Source organism: Mesocricetus auratus, unplaced genomic scaffold, assembly GCF_017639785.1.
Source record: "Mesocricetus auratus isolate SY011 unplaced genomic scaffold, BCM_Maur_2.0 Super-Scaffold_100010, whole genome shotgun sequence".
NCBI classification, from domain to species: domain Eukaryota; kingdom Metazoa; phylum Chordata; class Mammalia; order Rodentia; family Cricetidae; genus Mesocricetus; species Mesocricetus auratus.
In genome coordinates, this window is record NW_024429194.1 from 67,477,456 (window position 1) to 67,495,338 (window position 17,883).

Below are 17,883 nucleotides of genomic sequence, written 5' to 3' on the forward strand. Positions count from 1 at the left end.
AGCAAAGAAAGGCAAAGTGCTATGTTCAAAAGTCACTTGAAATCTGTTTGATTATGTTACCAATTTCATATACATTTAGGTTTATTTATCTCATTGATTTTTAGTTTCTGATTAATCTGTGGGTTTTTTGGGGGGGTTAATTTACTTCCTGGTTATATAAAATGATTGTAAAGTAAAAAATAAACTGGGATATATGTTCACAGGCACCCCCCCCCTTCCAGTCGTCATTTAACATGTGTGTTAGTTTCTGGAATAGCCTTTCAAGTGCTTCACCTTGCACAAAATTACCTTCCGTATATACTCTCTGATGCACTCGGACTCACATGATCTCTTCTGGCAACCATCCAGCAGTGTAAGCAAATATCCTCATTGAATCTGTAGCTCCATAGTTTCCCAGCATACTCCAGACTTTATTTGCCTACTTAGCTCCTCCCTGGTTAATAGATATTTGAGTTGCTTATAGCCTTTGCCACTAAAAATGCCACAAGAACTGGCTACGTGTATATTTTTCAAATTTGCGCAGGTATATTTTCAGGATAGACTTTCAGCAGAGATATCCAGAATGTGTGATTGCTGGTTTTAGGGATGGGTCCATTCACTTGTAATTCTGTGTAACAGTAGTAGTACAAGCTCCTGCTTGAGTGCTGCATCTCTTCTTATTTCCTCCAGTAACACAGTTGCCCACGTGTGTCCACAGGTTTGACGCTACCAAAAGAATCGCTCAGTCAAAGCAATATAATTCACTTTCTTTCTTGAATGAATTGAGTATTCTTTAATATTTTAAAATCAAATTGCATAAATTTTAGACTGTTTTAAAGGTCAGTTTCATGACTTTTTTTTTTTTCGAGATAGGGTTTTTCTGTGTAACAACCCTAGCTGTTCTGGATCTCTTCCTGTAGACCAAGTTGGCCTCAAACTCACAGAGATCCGCCTGCCTCTGCCTCCCAGGTGCTGGAATTAAAGGAGTGTGCCACCAATGCCCAACTTTACACAACTTTTAAAATTATTTGCATCTAATTTTTCAAGTATGTTTGTGTTTCTTTGTTTCCAGGACCTTCTCGGACATTAGATAAATTACCTTTTCCCCGTGGTGTCTTGGGCAAATCCTATGTTCCATGAACCATTTTCCCTTTAGTCTTCCTAATAGTCCTCAGGTCATACAAATTTTAAAATTACATCATAGAACTTAGCAGACTTCTATTGATTTTTGACGTAGGGTCATAGAAATGTTTTGCCCACTACCCCTGTGGATCAATTCCAGAGATCTACCCACATTTTTTTGTAATAGTGAAGGGCTTTCATTCTTGCTACACTGTTTAACTGATCTGGGTGGGTTTTATCTTGGGGTTTGTTATAACTATGGAATCTACTTTACCTTCTACCTCCTTTCCCCACATAGTTGTTGTGAGCACAAGGACCTTTGTACTGGGGAAACCAGGAATGGAAACATGCAGGTTGTCTTTTCAAAGAAAAAGATGTCTAACCTGTTTTCCACCCAGAAGGCTAGGAGTGCAGGTGGCTAAGAGCCTGGTGATCTGTGCTATCTGTAGGACCAGGCCTTATCAAGTCCCCACAAACGGGGCAATGGTGGTTAATAGTCTAGGTGGCATTTCCCATTATCTGTATGGCCACGGGCTCCCCAAGCTCCCAGTCATGACCAGAGATACCTAATAGTTGGGTGACCTTTGCATTATCTGTATGTTCAGGGGCTCCCCCAAGCTCCCCTAACCAGAACCAGAGGTGGCTAATATCCCAGGTGACCTCTGCACTACCTACCTGTATGATGGAGACACACCAGATCCTCCCTGAGGCCCTTAAGATAACACGGGCAGCCTGTCTCTAGATCCCATCTTCATGCAAGAAGTGACATTTACTCTGAGAAGAGTTTCAGTGTAATTAAACCTCCTTGTGCACAGGGGATTGAGTTACAGCAAGAAACTTTCCAAACCCAACTTGTAGCATCTTAAATATGCTTGTAATAAACTATTTGGGTAAGACTAGAAGTTTGAACCAACACTGGCTACTGAAATATGTTGAGCTGGATTTCCTTCTTGCCTCTCGAGGTCATGGATCTTTACTCTGATGGCCCCGATATTTGCAGGGACACACACACACACACACACACACACACACACACAGTACTCAGACATCTCAAAAGAATTTATTTTAAAAGTTTTCCATGTTTTTATATTTTATTGAATAGTAAATTTAAAGATATTTTAAATTAATATCTAAACCTTTTCTTTTATTCTGCCAATGTATCTATTCATATGAATCAGTTCTATACCCACTTAATTATGTTGGCTTAACATATTTTTGGCAAGACAGGCCCCCTTCTCATTGCTTTTTTTTTTTTCAGTGCTTTCCTGGATAGTCTTTCATGTTTTTATGTGAACTTGAGTCAATTTGTGTAACTAAGAAAATCAAGTCGAAAATCAAACGCACTTGCCAGAAATCTTATAGGAATTAGAATTTATTTCTATTAACATCGCATGTGTTTTTCGTTTACTTATGTCCACCTTTATATCTTCAGAGAATATTAAAAACATTTCTTCACAGATTTCACACATTTCTTTTTAACATTATATCTAGGGATTTTGGAATTGTAGCTTCTTTGGAAAACTGTGTTTTGATGCCCACTTCCACATTATCTTCTGACTGGATCTTTCTTGCAGTACTTTCTCACTGTTTGTTTGTTTGTTTCGGTCTGTCCTCTTCTAGATGTGCCATCTAATCAAACTCTTACAATTGGCAAGCAAGTGTGGTGACGCATACCTATAATCCTAGTAGAAGGAAGTGGGCTGATACAAGCTTGAGGCCAGCCTAGTCTATACAGCACGTTCCATGCCAGCTGGACGTGTATAGCAAGACCTCTTGTCTCCAAAAAGTAAACATAAACACAGGGCAAGCGCCTCCAAAATTATGTGACGTCACACTGATGGTTGGCATCTTCGTCTTCTTCTAGACATTAGAAGCGCCTCCTGTATTTGTACACGATTACAGTAAACAAGATGAATTGTGAAGTTATGAACGTATGCCTTTATTCTTCTTTTGAAAATTATTGTAGTAGGAACTAATTTTGAAGTTTTCAAATGCGTTTTCCGGCATCTGTGGAGATAATAACAAGGTTTTTCTTTTTATATACAACGCTTACTTATATTAATGGATTTCCTAACATTGACCTATCTTTGTATTCCTGAAACAATTAGGACATTTTGTGCTTTGATTTTATTTCCTAATTATTTAGCTTTTTTGCTTTCTCTGTAATTTTCTCCCTTGTATTGTCTTGTATTTTAGTGGCAATGTAATATTTATATTTAATTGGAAATGTTGAAGTTTTCCTTTGATCAAAGGTTTTAAAGTTCCATTTTCTTCAACCACTTTGGTTACTTTTTTTTTTCTTTTTTTTCGAGACACGATTTGGAGCCTGTCCTGGAACTTGCTCAGTAGACCAGGCTGGTCTCGAACTCCAGAGATCCCCCTGCCTCTGCCTCCCGAGTGCTGGGGTTACAGGCGTGTGCCACCAACGCCCGGCCACTGTATAGCAAGTATGCTGAGTGACAGAACTCAGCTTCATTAAGGTGACAGAACTCAGCTGGGCATAGTGACACATGCCTTTAGTCCCAGCAATTGATATTAGACCACCTTCCCTTACCAGCCATCAGTGTCTAGTGCCAAGCATTGTGCTCAACATGTAGTAGGAGCCTCAGTAAATAGGTGATAAGTCTACCATGAAACAGGTTGTCCCAACCTATCAAAATTGTCTCAGGTCATCTTCTTCCCACCATTGCTTTGTAAGTGGCTCCTTAATTCATGCATGAGCACCCAAGGTCCTGGGAGTTCGGGGAAGGGGCCATTTTTGGCTATCATCCACTTTAAGCTTACAATCACCACTGACCCCTACTAATTCTGACATTAAAATATATCAAAATTTCCCACCCCTATGTGGCAGCTGCCTTTCAGCTCCCATCATTTTTGCCTAGATCACTTAGACTACTATTTTCAATTCTTTGATCCTTGTCCAGCCCCTGTATAAAGATTCTCAGGAATCTAGAGTGACCCTTTAAAAATGCAGGCATGGTGATTTACTTGCATAAAACCTAGTAGTGGACTCTGCTGTGGAATATCATTTTAACTGGGCAAAGATGTGCCACGTTTGTTTATGCTTCAGAATATTACTTCAACTGCATAAAAGTGTGTTACATTCGTTTATGCTGAGGAATATTACTTTAACTGTGTAAAGGTGTGCTACATTAGTTTATGCTTCAGAATATTACTTTAACTGTGTAAGAGTGTGTTATATTTATGTTGCATTTGTTTAACGACATAAGGATGTGTTACACTTGTTTGTGCTACATTTGTTTAATTATGAAAAGATGCCTTGCTGTTTCACCTTGCTTGCTTAGTCTAATAAAAAGCAGAACAGTCAGTAGCTAGACAGAGAAAGGAGGGGGGAGGAGAAGAAGAAAGAGAACACCCCTGGGACCAGGCAGGCAGCTGCCAGTCAGCCAGGCACAGGAAGCGGTGAAAGTAAGATATACAGAAAGAAGATAGGTAAAAAGCCCTGAGGCAAAAGGTAGATAAAGAGAAAAAGAGCTAACCAGAAGCAAGGCAAAGCTAAGGCCAAGCATTCAAAACTAGTAAGATTTGGGAGCTGGTTGCCGTCCCCGCGCAAAAAAAGCCTGGTCCAGGGCTCCCATTTTTCACAGTTCAGAAGCTCCAATGTGTCGCCCAAGGCTCCATGTGTTCCGGGGTCTCCCTGTTGTTCCTAGCCTCCGTTTGTGTGGTCTACTTTCCATTCTGGCCTCCTCTTCTTCGAGCCTCCTATGCTCTTTGCCTCTCCAAGTATTGGTGCTCTTGGGTGTTTGATTTCCTTCTGCATCTCTCCTTGAACCTTCTCACCTTTAATCTGGTTTTCCCACCCAGCTTCCAGATCTGCACTGGGAAACTGTCTTGACCTCTCACCCTGAAGAGTGTCCTTTGTTGAACAGTCCTATCACTCCTCAATTTTCTGTCTTATTCTACTATGCAGCATAACAAAATAGAGCGTGCTGGGGTCATTTATAAATAATTTATTCATCACAGTCATGGACATTTGAAGATCAAGATGCTGACTCATGTGTTGTAAGGGCCACTTTTTGATACACCATCATTCTTTTACTTTAATCTTACAGAAGAAGGCTCTCTCTGACTTCTCTTTTATAAGGACATTAGTCACATTCATGAGCAATCACTCTCCAGCCCTCTCATCTCTAATGCTACCATCCTAGGGGCTAAGATTTTAGTATGTGCATTTATTTCACTGCAGCTTTTCAGTAAGACAGATAATAAAAGACCCAGAGGCCACTATGTTACATGAAATAAGCTGAATATCAGAAAAACAATGCAGCTGGGAGCCGGGCGGTGGTGGCGCACGCCTTTAATCCCAGCACTTGGGAGGCAGAGGCAGGCGGATCTCTGTGTGTTCGAGGCCCGGCTGGACCGACAGCCTCTAAAACAATACAGAGAAACCCTGTCTCGTAAAACCAAAACAAAACAAAACAATGCAGCTGGTCATTAGCTTCTTACTTCTACCTCAGGCGGAATGTGCTGTGGCTGGAGAATGACTGCCTCTACTGAATCCTGATACTGACTTTTGTACCACTCACTAGTCCTGGGATTAAAGGTGTGAGCTATAATTCTCTTTTAGGCTGATTCAATCTTGTGTAGATCTGGGTGGCCTTGGACTCACAGAGATCCATCTATCTCTTAACCCTGAGTCCTAGGATTGAAGGTGTGTATCACCACCTCCTAGCTTCCGGCTGCCGGGATTAAAGGTGTGTGCCTAGGATCTATGGCTTGTGGCTTACCTTTTTTTATAAATCATAATATTTCACCACACTTTGCTTTATGAGGCACATCACCATTGTGACTCTTTAGGCCTTCAAATGATTTTTGTAATATTTATTTCTCATGTGGAACTGTAATTTCCCTGGAATGGGGGGGGGGGGGTCGTGTTTATATTGTTCTTGGTGGTATCTTCAGCATCTCTCATATTCAACAGCAAAGTAATAGTGTTTAATAGGTACCCGCTGAATGGAAAGATAACCGAATAAATCTATCAAAAAAAACAAATAGTTAAGGAGTCAAGGCATGTACTGAACTTTGGGGAAACAGCCTGGAAGAACAAATGCTCTCTTTGTCCTCCAGGGGGAGACTCATTCCTACCGGAACTGGCATGAACCACGCAGAACAGAAAGCTGAGATGGAACCTAATTTACTTCTCAGGCCCCTAGAACCGGTTCCAGACAATCTGGTTGCTTCTTTACTAAGACACGCCATGCCAGAGGTTCTCAACCTGTGGGCCACCACCCCTTCGCCTAAGACCATCAGAAAACACAGATATTTACATTACGATCCATAACAGTAGCAAAAATACAGTTATGAAGTAGCAACAAAAACAGCTTTAAGACTGAGGATCACCACGACCCAAGGAAGGTTGAGAATCACTGATCTAGACCATCCAGTGGTACCAGGCAAGTGGGCATTTCAAAACTCTGTTGTTTCCCTCCGAAAAGCAATTAAAAAACCAAACCAAAACACCAAACAACAACAACAAAAATTTGTTGCAAGAAATTCATCCATTTAAGTGTTTGTTTGCCAGGTAAACTACATTGCTTATGCTCTTGGAAAATAACTTGTTTAATTTATTTTAATATTTTCATTAACATTAATTGTGTTTTGCTGTAATTCTTTTTCAAAATCCCTCAAACATTCTGTCTCTATGAGGATCTGAACATTTTAAAATTATTTCTGGTAGTGGAGAATATGGGAGTTCTATAGGACAAAAAACAAAAACGAAAACAAAAACATGAAAATAGAGATGTAAGGCAATTTTCACTTAAAAACCCAATGATTCATTCATTCCCCTGAGCCCTGGAGAAAATTAAAAGCAAAAAGTGGGGGAGCCTCTGAACAGGCTGTTTCTGAAAGACACCTTTGTGTCCTGGGAGCTGCTCTGGTCCCACACACAAACGCTGCTCTGCCTGTGGAATAACTCGCCCTAAGCTTGACTTCTGTGCCTTTTAACATCCTTCTCTTTATTGTTCCAAAGCTCCTTGTCAGTTTTTCTCTGAGCCCCTTTCTTTTCAGGTCCGAGAAGACCTCCCTGTCTTTAGAGGTCACTTTTCAGTAGCTCACATTGCCTGGCCTTTGACCTAGCCCTACTGTCTTAGTTGTGGTCATGATTGCAGTGATGAAACATCACAGCCAAAAAGCAGCTTGGGGAATGAAAGGGTTTGTTGGCTTACATATCCTGAGTCATGGTTCAGTGAGGGGAGCCTGGAGGCAAGAGCTGATGCAGAGGCCATGGAGGAGTGTTGTTTGCTGCCTTACTGTACCTCATGGCTTCCTCAGTCTGCTTTTGTTTTTTGTGGCTGTATGGTAAGCACATGTTGAATTTTTTTACTTGAAAATAGATTGTTTTCATACCATATATTTTAATTATGGTTTTCCCCCAACTCCTCCTAGATCCATCCCCAAATCCACAGCCTTTTCTCTTTCTGAGAGAATCCAAACTGAGATACATAATAAATAGTAACAAAAATAGGATGAAAACCAATCAAAACTGAATAGCACAAAGCAGGGGGAAAAAACGTGGCAAAAGAAACAGCATAAGAAACACAGGTGCTCACACACACACACACACACACACACACACACACACACACACACACAGAGAAAACTCATAAAAACAAAATGGTGCCAGGCAGTGGTGATGCAGCCTTTAATCCCAGCACTCAGAAGGCAAAGGCAGGCCGATCTCTGTGAATTTGAGGCCAGCCTGATCTACAAAGCCACACAGAGAAACCCTGTCTTGAAAAGAAAAAAAAAAAAAGATGAAAACCATAATATATAATAAAAAGATCCATAAGCTTAAAACATAAAAGCCTAGACAAATCATTATGTGACAAAAAAAGAAAAAACAAGACAAAACCTCCAAAACTACCATTGAGTTTATTTATTTTGTTTTTCGAGACAGGGTTTCTCTGTGCTGTTTTGGAGGCTGTCCTGAACTCCCTCGGTAGACCAGGCTGGTCTCAAACTCACAGAGATCCACCTGCCTCTGCCTCCCAAGTGCTGGGATTAAAGGTGTGTGCCACCAACGCCCAGCCCATTGAGTTTATTTTGTGTTAGCCATCTTCTGCTGGGCCTGGGGCCTGCCCTTAAGTGTTATTTGTATACCCAGTGAGACTCTGTTACAGAGTGGTTATCAGTTGGAGAGAGATTCCGGGTTAGGGATGGGGGCTTGTGTCTACTTCCCCTTGTCAACACTGGGACCCCCTGTGGCTTAGAGCTGTATAGGATGCGTGCATAGTGCCAGTCTCTGTGAGTCCGTAGTAACATCACTCAACTGCATCATGGTGTCCTCCCGTCCTCTTGGCTCTTACAATCTTTCTGCCTTCTCTTTCACAGAGTTTCCTGAGCCCTGAGGGGAGGGATTTGATGGAGCCATCCCAATTAGGACTGAGTGTTCCAAGGTCTCTCACCCTCTGCACGCTGTCCAGTTGTGTGAGTGTCTGCATTTGTTCCCATCTACCAAAGGAGGAAGACTCTCTGATAATGGCTGAGAGAGACACTGATCTATGCATGGCAGAATGCTTTCAGGAGTCATTTTATTGCTATGTATCTTCAGCAGAACAATAGTATTTGGTTTTTCCTAGGTCCACGGTGTATCTCATCTCAGGTTTTTGGCCGTCTGGGCAGTGTAGGGCATAGGTTCCCTCTCATGGAGTGGGCCTTCAATCCAATCAGACAGTGGTTGGTCACTCCCACAGCTTTTGTGCTACTATTGTACCAGCGTGTCTTGCAGGCAGGTCACCACTGTAGATCAAAGTTTGTAGCTGAGTTGGTGTTTACCCAGTTCCTTTGGTGTAGCATGCAGCATACCTTCCAGTACCATGAACACTAGTCAGCAGGGGTGAAGGCTCTGGGTAGGCACCAGCTTGACTTCCCGTGTTCATTGAGTTAGATAGGTATTGTCTCCAGCAATATGGAGTTGCCATCAGTTTTTAGAAAGCAACCAACAGACTTGGCTATAGCCTGGATTGTTTGGCATTTTCCATGGAGCCACTTTGACCAACAACTCAATTAGATGTAACCCATTCCGAGCACTGGAGGTTCTATTTTGGGGGTTTGCTTTTTTTTTTTTTAGACAAGGTTTCTCTGTATTGTTTTGGAGACTGTCCTGGAACTTGCTCTGTAGACCAGGCTGACCTCGAACTCACGGAGATCTAGGCATGAGCCACCAATGCCCAGCTGGGGGTTTGCTTTCTTTTGTGTGTGTGTATTTGTTTGTTTTGTTTTTCGAGACAGAGTTTCTCTGTATTGCTTTGGAGGCTGTCCTGGAACTCACTCTGTAGAACAGGCTGGCCTTAAACTCACAGAGATCTGCCTGTCTCTGCCCCCCGAGTGCTGGGATTGAAGGTGTGAGCCACCAACACCCAGCAAGAGGGTTTATATTGCCCAGAACCACTAGCCTAGGGCAGCACCACACCTCAATCACTAATTAGGAAATGTCTACAGCCTGATTTTATAGAGGCATGTTCTCAGTTGAGGCCCCTCCTCTCAGATGACTCTAGCTTATACTAAGTTGACATAACAACTAGCAGCACGCCTGCTATGTGCTTGGGACTTTGCTGTGCAGAAGGAATGAACATAGGAAATCTGCCTCATCCTTATTGGGGCCAAACAGACAAAACATTTGGCAATCTCTCTAAACAAATGCAAACTAATGTCAAGATGGCATAGATAAAAGTCTCTAATGCTTTATGGAGCATATAAAACTTCTCTTCACAAATATGGCCTAGGTTTTGTGACCTGAACCCTTGGGTTAGGTGTTCTGTGGTCTCATTGTATGGGTCTGTAAACCAAGGCTGAGATATGGAATGCCCCTTGCTCAGAAACACTATCTAAGTTCAGAGAAAGGTAAAATATAATCTTGTGTCAGTGGGAGAAAGTTATTTTTTTCCCAAATTAGATAGATAGTGGATTATATTGTGGATCCTATTTTTTCTCCTCTATCCTATCATTTTTGACCCACCCCTTCTCTCCTTCAAGTTTAAGAGTATCTCAAATGTCCCTTTGGCTTTCATTCTTTTGGTTGAAAAGAGTATTGGGGAAAGTCCCTTATGTTTAAGACCTTGCTCTAGGAAGAACATGCCATCAACATGAGACATGTGACTCTGAAGAAGGAGATCTGAGGCAGGAACATATTTAATGAATTTGGCCAGAGCCCAGAAAGCTGTCATGAAAGGCTTTCTGTTACCACTTAGGCGCTAGCAATGCAGAATTCCTCTGCTCCAGCTTCCTGTCACTCCAAAGGATCTGCTGAAAACCTGGAAAATATTTGGAGCCAATAAGAGAAGAAAGACGGTTTCACTCCTAAAAGTAATTATGCACATGTTTTAGAAGGCAGGACATTAGATATGTAACCTGTTTCATCCCCACGGCCTCTACTTGGTCTGGATACTAATCCGTGTTGATCACTGCTAGCGGCAGCGGGTACAACCATAACAGCATTATCAAGTTTCCAGCTCAAGTTTACTTGAAGCTCTGAAAATAGAAACACTAGTTAGACTGTCTGCCAATTAACACCGCCTGCTGGGCCCTTCGTGAGGACAGAATTGGAAGGAACAAGAGGGCAAAATGCCCTGTGGTCTTATGGAAAACACAGCACGCACACACACACACACACACACACACACACACACACACACACACACACACAGAGCCCAAATCAAAAACTCATGAATCACTTCTATTCAAGCTACAAAGGACAGAAATAACTACATACAGTAAGTAGTTAGGATGAAGTTCCGACGTGGAATGCACGAGTCATGGGATATGATCAAATCACAACTTTGTACTTTAAGCTCTTACCATCTTTTCAAATGGTTTGCCTAGGGGTTAGGTTGTTATCTTCCTTGGTTCCTGAATGGAAACTTTATTTTTTGGTTCATTCTTTGTTAGTTGATAGTCTTTTACAGAACAGTCCCTTGAAATGAAAAAAGATGATCTAGATTAGTTTGCTTAGTAATTAGAATGTTTCCAGTCCAAAATGGTAGTCAGAGTCTCAGATCTTCTCCTAAGGTATAGTCAGTCCAAGACTGTTTTCTCCTTCCCCCCAGGTAGGGTCCATGGCTGGTTGCTGCTAACCTTCAGCCTTCTCACACACCACCAAAGCTCCCTTCACCATTAACCTGCTGCTATTCTATCTGCATGTGTCCTGAGTCTAGGACTGCTCTTTAGAAGGTCAGCACTGTATCTAACAGATGGTAGAAGCTGATTTTTTTCCCCTAAAGGAAGCCTTTAAGCCTTCTTTGGAGATTCCCACCATTAGAGGCCTCTGAAGTAAATGCATTTGGTCTAGAGACATGGAAGTGGGGGCCTACAACAAACTACGGATTTTAGGATTCCTCTGGTCTGTCTCTGACTTTAGGCCAGCTTGTTCTCCATGCCTCTAGATCACCCGTTATGCGGCAGGCAACTCTGTGTTGTCTGTCTTCTGTGTGGCCCACATCTGGTGCAAGGACATATTGATAAACCCATTCTCTGCGGGTGCAGCCTTCTTTCACTTACAGGCGAAAATGTTGATGTGGTTCTTGACTTTCTAACAACAGGGAACACCTTTTTAGCTCGCCGGTGCCAATGAAATTCATTTTATGCTTGAGGAGAAAGAAAGAAAGAAATATTTGGGTGGGTGAGTGGGCAGAGGGGACTCAACAACACAACATTTTCTCTATAAAACCCTCTCTCCTTCCTATACTTCCCTGGTTTCATTTTGGGGTAGAACGAGGCTTCAACATTGACTGTTGATGTGGCCGGAACAATTCCTCAATGCTGACTTTGTTGATTTGATGATCTTTAACTGCAAGCTCTCTGTCTTCCAATCCTTAATCAGAAGGAACCACACTTCATCTCTGCCCCCGAAAAGATGAATCTATAAGAAGTGAGAGCTCAGTAAATGTTCTGTGAGTAGGAAAATCTAAAACTTACCTTTGTTGTGATGCCAAGTCTCCAAGACACTTCAAAATAACTTTATCAACTACTGGCAAAATGCAATCACTCATTTATATAAAATACTTATTTTTTCCTCATAATTTATAGTCTTTAGTATTTACCAGTCAATAAATTTGGGGAATGAGTCTGGGAAAGGGAATACCATAAAGATAAATAATCCCATCTTCTCAGGAAAAAAAGTCTTACAAAGCAGCAGGAATGACATTTTTGAGTAGTTTGTTTGAAAAAAAAAGAAAATAAAATCAATAACAACTTAAATCTTGAAAAAAAATAACAAAAGAAAAACAAAAGTAGATTTTAAATGTGATAAAATATCAATGTTTTCTAAATGGTTATAAAGATTTCAGGTTACTATTCTTCCTAGTTGTTCCTGTGTGTTTGAATATTTTATAACAAATGAGAATCGTCATTGTCCTTACCTTCCTTTATAAAGAAGGTACCGGTAGAAGTAAAAATGGAACGGATACTGTAGACTTTGCGACTTTGTAATGAAATGCTCACGGGTTCCATTTTGTTTTATCATGATAGTCAAAGAGCTGTTCGAATTTGGGCAACGGAGTAAGCATTTTGGAAGCAAGACCCTTTGCTTTGGAATTACGTAAACATGAAATTCCTAGAAATAGAAGGATTTGTATCATTACAGCCAACATGGAGAAAGTTAATATTCAGAGAAACTGGGTGAAATAATAATTAATTCTCAGAACCAACACCCTAGCCTTGTAGTCTTCCACGGAGCTGCTTGGTGCATGGCATCGAACCAGAACTGCCAGGGCCCAAAGAGAGCCACTCTTCAGGTTATAGTACCTTGTCTTGTCGATCCTCTGCCCCTCTCTGCTGGGTACAGATGGAAATGTTTTTGTCGTGTGGTGAGCGCCAAGGTTCAAATAACCTGGTTTATTCAGGTCGATTAGAGAGGCAGTCACCAGGCCCTCACTAGGTCAGTTATGTGAAGCTTGTGCTCCACTTTGAAATGGATGGTGCTAAAACTATGGGGATGAGGTGCCCAGGATCGTTCTCGGATGTAGACACAGGCTGACAGTGGGATGGCCCTACATTTGTCTGGTCCACACGGACGCAGCCTTACAGGATAGGCTTGAACGCCAGGATTTGTGAATTTCTTCTCCACCATTGGACCAGGACACGAGGCCCGAGGCTGGGAGTGAGCTAGATTACGCCCAAGCCCGTTGCTTTTATGTAGCAACCACGGGAGAAAAGCAACCGACTCCTTGGGGGAAAAAATATCCAAGCTCCTTCAGCTTCGAGAGTCTGCGCAAGCGTGCAGGCGCCTACGCAATTCGGTCGTCTTGCGCAACTCCAGGGCTGCCGGCCGCTGGCCGCTTCTGCTTCCGGGTCACGGCTTGACAGCGGCTTCCCCGACCGAGCTGCGCCCCGCGGTTCGGTGAGTGCGGCCGTGGGTGTGGGGACGGTGTGAAGCCAGATCCCCAGCCGGGAGCTCCGCAGCCGCTGACGTCCCTAGCCGCCTGCCCGGCCCGGGCTGCGAGCCTCCGGACCGCGCCGCCGTTCCCTGCGTTTGGGGGTGGTGGGGGCGGGGACAGCTCGGTGTCCGCGCCCCTGGGTGCAGCCTGAAGTTCCCGGGGTTGCTGCGAGCTCCCGGGGTTCCCGCTGCAAGAGACGCCGCAGTCCAGGAATGTCGTGCCCTTGACCAGGCTCATGAGCTCGGCCAGGCCCGGCGACCGCGAGCCTCCAGCAAGCAGCAGGTGTCCCGGGATTGGGTGCCCCAGTCCAGGTCGACGGCCCGGCGGCGGCGACGCCCAGGCCCGCCCAGAGCAGGAGCAGTTGGGTCTGTTGAGTGTCTCTCCGCATTGCTTTTTTCTTTTTTTTAATGGTATTTTCAGAAAACGGCATGGGGCGGGTGAGCCCCAGCTAAGGAAAGGACCCACCAGGGGTCAAGCTGCAGGTTAGATTATTTTGACCCGTCCTCAGTGCAAATGCTGTCCTCATTTGAAGTCACAATGTTTCACTGGAAGCTTCACTGTAGCAGGAGATGAACACCCGCCATGCTCTGCATTAGAGTTCTTACCCTGGAATCCAGGAAAACCCATAAAATGAGTGCAGGGTTTGTTGTCATCTGCTTAACCGTGTACCAGAAATTGAACAGAGCTACTTCAGTCCAAGGCAACTCCTTTAGATAGCCTAGGTTTGGCCCCTCCGTCCACACCATTGTTGGGACCCCACACTCAAACCTGCTTTTGCGCCCCCCCCCATGTTTTTGAAGGGGAGGATGTGAGTGTGTGTTGAGTGCTAGGAGTTGAGAAAATTATTTGCCAAATTCTAAGGGGCAGCCACTCTACTGCCAAGACGTGCCCACAGCCTTGTACACCCTGAAACAGATATAAATGGTTACTGATTAGCAGAAAGAAACTAGTAGAATTTATACTATAGTATATAATTGTATAAAAGGATATCCCTACCACAAAAGCAAATCTATATTGCAGAATTATCGAAAACATTGTTTCATAATTGTGCTATTAGTAATTGCATGTGTAATTATGAAAATTATTAGGTTCCAAAGCACAAGCTTTTGCTTCTGGGTCACACCTTGACAGCAACTTCCCTAACCTAGAGGCTTGGTGAATGGATCCTGAGTGTTGGATGGTGTGAAGTCAAGTCAAATATTGATTTAACAAATGTGTATTGAGAATGTACGCCTTTAATCCCAGCACTTGGAAGACAGAGGGAGGCAGATCTCTGTGAGTTCAAGACCAGCCTGGTCTACAGAGCGAGTTCCAGGACCAACTCCAAAGCTCTACAGAGAAACCCTGTCTGGATAAACAAAACAAACAAAAAGCAAATGTATATTGAGGACCTTCCAGGCACTAATTTAAAAGCTTCCTGTTAACTCTTGAGGGGTTGATAGTTAAAAAAACACAGATTCCTAAGCAAAACACCAAAGAGTTGGAGCTGCTTAATATTATACTTTATCTATTACATTATTGTTACAATATTATTATATTTTTCTTCAGTTTTGCATTTTCTTTGGTTTTTTGTTTTTTGAGACAGAATTTCTCTGTGTAGCCTTGGCTGTCCTGGAATTCCCTCTGTAGATCAGGCTGGCCTCAGACTCACAGAGCTCTGTATGCCTCTGCCTCCCAAGTGTTGGGCATCAAGCAACCAATATGTATAAATGTCTCCATCTTATGGGATTAGGCAGTTGGCTTTACTGAGCAGAAGACAAAGCCCTATCTGTCCAGCTGATTTTAATTCAGATGGAAAAACAGTGATGTATGCATAGCTATATTGCAAGGCAAATATGTAAGGCACCTGAAAGTGATACTGATAACAACAAGAATTCAGAGGCTGAAAAGTGTTTCCTTCAGCCTTCAAGAGCCCATCTTACACACTGCTAGCCATGTAGATCACGTGGCGCTCCATGGGGCTCTTAGTACTGGGCCTCTTAGGGAGATCTCGTCCTAGTCATCAGAGAGTATCCAGGTTTACCTAACATCCTAGCAACTATTGTAATCTGCCGTACTATTACAGGAAGTGGCACTGATTAGTCACTGAGCTCCTTGACATCTGTTTTTATAGTGGGAAGCCCTTAGAATCTGCTTAACCCAGAGGACAGGCATACTCAGCAATGTGTATATGCCTAAAATGTCTCTGTTTCAGGCAGTTTGGAGCATGTGAACATACTCTGAGCCTTGATGAGTTCCAGTATGTGGTACATTATGCAGAGCATTCAGAGCAAATATTCCCTCTCAGAACGCCTGATCCGAACAATCGCTGCCATCCGCTCCTTCCCACATGACAACGTAGAGGACCTCATCAGAGGGGTGAGTGGGCCATCCTCGATAGAGCAGACCTTTGGGAGGGGAAGTGTCAGAGTCCCTGCTAAATCCCCAAAGGTTTTGGTGTTGCAACCTTGAACACATACTCTCTTCATCAGTGTTGCATGATCATTAAAATATGCTTTCCCTAACTCTTGGCTTCATCTGCCTTTATGTCCCTGATGTTTTTCTCCTTAAGATATGTTTTACTTCGCCCCACTTGACTTTTTTCCCCCCCGCTTTGTTTTTCTAACCCTGTTGGGATGTGGTGCATGCACCTGTGTGAAACCCATGCAGCTCAGAGTCTTCTGTCCATGCTGTAGGGAGGGTCTTACTAGGCGAGCAACGTAGAGGTCAGGTTTTAAGTCCTGGGAGGTTTCCTTCAAACCTGGATGATGGTGATTGCAGGGAGAGATTTCAGTTTTCTGCTTGGTTACAGCAGCTACCAGTTTTAGTTCTATAGCAGACACTGTCCCCTAAAATGTGTAGTAATTACAGATTAAGAAAATAAGGGCTGGAGAGGTGACTCGGTGATGGAGAGTGTGCACCCTTCTCAGGCATCTCACAACTACCTGTAACTGATACCCTCGTCTGACCTCCGTGGACACATGCACTCATGTGCAGAACTCATACAAGGACACACACACATACATGTCCTGCTTTTTTAAAAGAAAGGAAACACTTTCTCTGATCTCAAAACACTGCCGTCAGTATTTCTGCCACATGATTAATACCTTAGAAAGTTTTGGTACCCTTCACCCAAAGAGAAGTTACAGAGTAATGTTTTGGAAAATGTAACCATGTTACTCTGCACTACCGGGTTTAAAACAACTTTTGGATCTCTCTGGGTCAGAGTTGCACACCTGTGGAAGGAAGGCATACCACAGCTTGTCTCAGCACCAGTGGGGTGAGAAGCCTCAGCAGAAGTAACTCATCTAGCTCTGCTGTAGAGTCACTCGGGCTTTGGTGTGAACCATATACTTTGAGTGATGCTGAGCCACCTTGAAGAGATTGCAAACATGACAACATTAAGACCACCTTATAGTTAGTGAGGGTCATTTGTTCAATTGCAAAAAGAGCCTGATAGTTCTGACTTCAGCCTGAGACCTATTTTCATAACTGGGCCAGCTTTCCCACAGTTTTTACACATAAGGCTATATCTTCAGAGGTATCTGGATAGCCATTTTGGCAGGCTGTGTTGTGGAGAAACTTAATAGCTTTATCTGGGGAAATGACTTCCTTTTTTTCCTTTTCAGTATTCCCTTGGTTTGAGTACTGGAATTAATTACTAGAAATAATAGGTAATTGTAGTTAAAGTACATTCAGGCTCAGGAGACCCTTCTCCATCAAGTCCCTTCTGCGGCTTCTGAATTCTTCCCATAGGGAGCAGACGTGAACTGCACCCACGGCACACTGAAGCCCCTGCACTGTGCCTGCATGGTGTCCGATGCTGACTGTGTGGAGTTACTGCTGGAAAAGGGAGCAGAGGTGAGTGACATCTCCAACACTTTCACATTGATGAGCCATGAACGTGACCTTCATGGTTCCTAGAATTTCCCTTAGCACCCTAGATTACTTTGTAATTCATGGTGACATTGGCATATCTATTACTAAAGCAAGGTATAATCATAAATCCATAAGATGATTCTAAGGATTTTATCCCTTGGCCTTTCCCCCCTTCATTTAAGCTGTGCATGGCTTCAAGAGGGAGTTTTATTCCTCTTTCCTTCCCTGCCTACCTGGGGGTTGTTCATATTTCCATTGGCTCCTCTCCTGTGTCCTATACAGTTACCACAAGTACAGAGATTTCTCAACTCTGATTAATTCTATGTCTGATACTCTTAGATGTGTGAAATTCTGGAGACTCTTATCTTCTTTGTAGTATATCTTAAGATAAAAACCAAAAGTTATTTTTTGAAAGTAGACTCTTGGTATTGGCATGTAGCTACATAATATAAAGAATGATTGAAAGAATAGACTCTGAACCAGGCATGATGGTATGTGTTCACCTGTAATCCTAGCACTGAGAGGGATG

The 17,883-nt window shown here is 43.0% G+C and overlaps 1 protein-coding gene and 1 long non-coding RNA gene across 9 annotated transcripts in view; one reads left to right on the top strand and one right to left on the bottom strand.

Annotated features, from left to right (window-relative positions):
* The window catches only part of Asb8 (ankyrin repeat and SOCS box containing 8), a 32,878-nt gene that overhangs the window by 12,045 nt on the left and 2,950 nt on the right, over positions 1 to 17,883 (top strand). For 2 of the 7 annotated variants that reach the window (XM_040753892.1, XM_040753890.1), the window contains exons 2-3: positions 15,695 to 15,854; positions 17,232 to 17,336. In XM_040753892.1, the coding sequence (XP_040609826.1) occupies positions 15,726 to 15,854; positions 17,232 to 17,336 (234 nt within the window). In that variant the 5' untranslated portion in view covers positions 15,695 to 15,725. Of the gene's footprint in view, positions 1 to 8,454; positions 8,551 to 13,342; positions 13,460 to 15,690; positions 15,855 to 17,231; positions 17,337 to 17,883 lie in introns of those variants that run through there. The other 5 variants (XM_040753889.1, XM_040753891.1, XM_005067171.4 and 2 more) reach the window with 5 other exon arrangements.
* LOC106020895 lies at positions 8,638 to 13,212 on the bottom strand. Of its 2 annotated transcripts, XR_005880016.1 has the most exons (7): positions 12,865 to 13,212; positions 12,480 to 12,673; positions 11,620 to 11,980; positions 10,921 to 11,035; positions 10,474 to 10,593; positions 10,307 to 10,376; positions 8,638 to 8,862 (listed from the first exon to the last, which is right to left on the bottom strand). It is a non-coding gene; the product is annotated as an uncharacterized LOC106020895 (long non-coding RNA). The 2 variants fall into 2 exon arrangements; XR_001196303.3 differs by lacking the exon at positions 8,638 to 8,862 and having other exon boundaries at positions 10,237 to 10,376.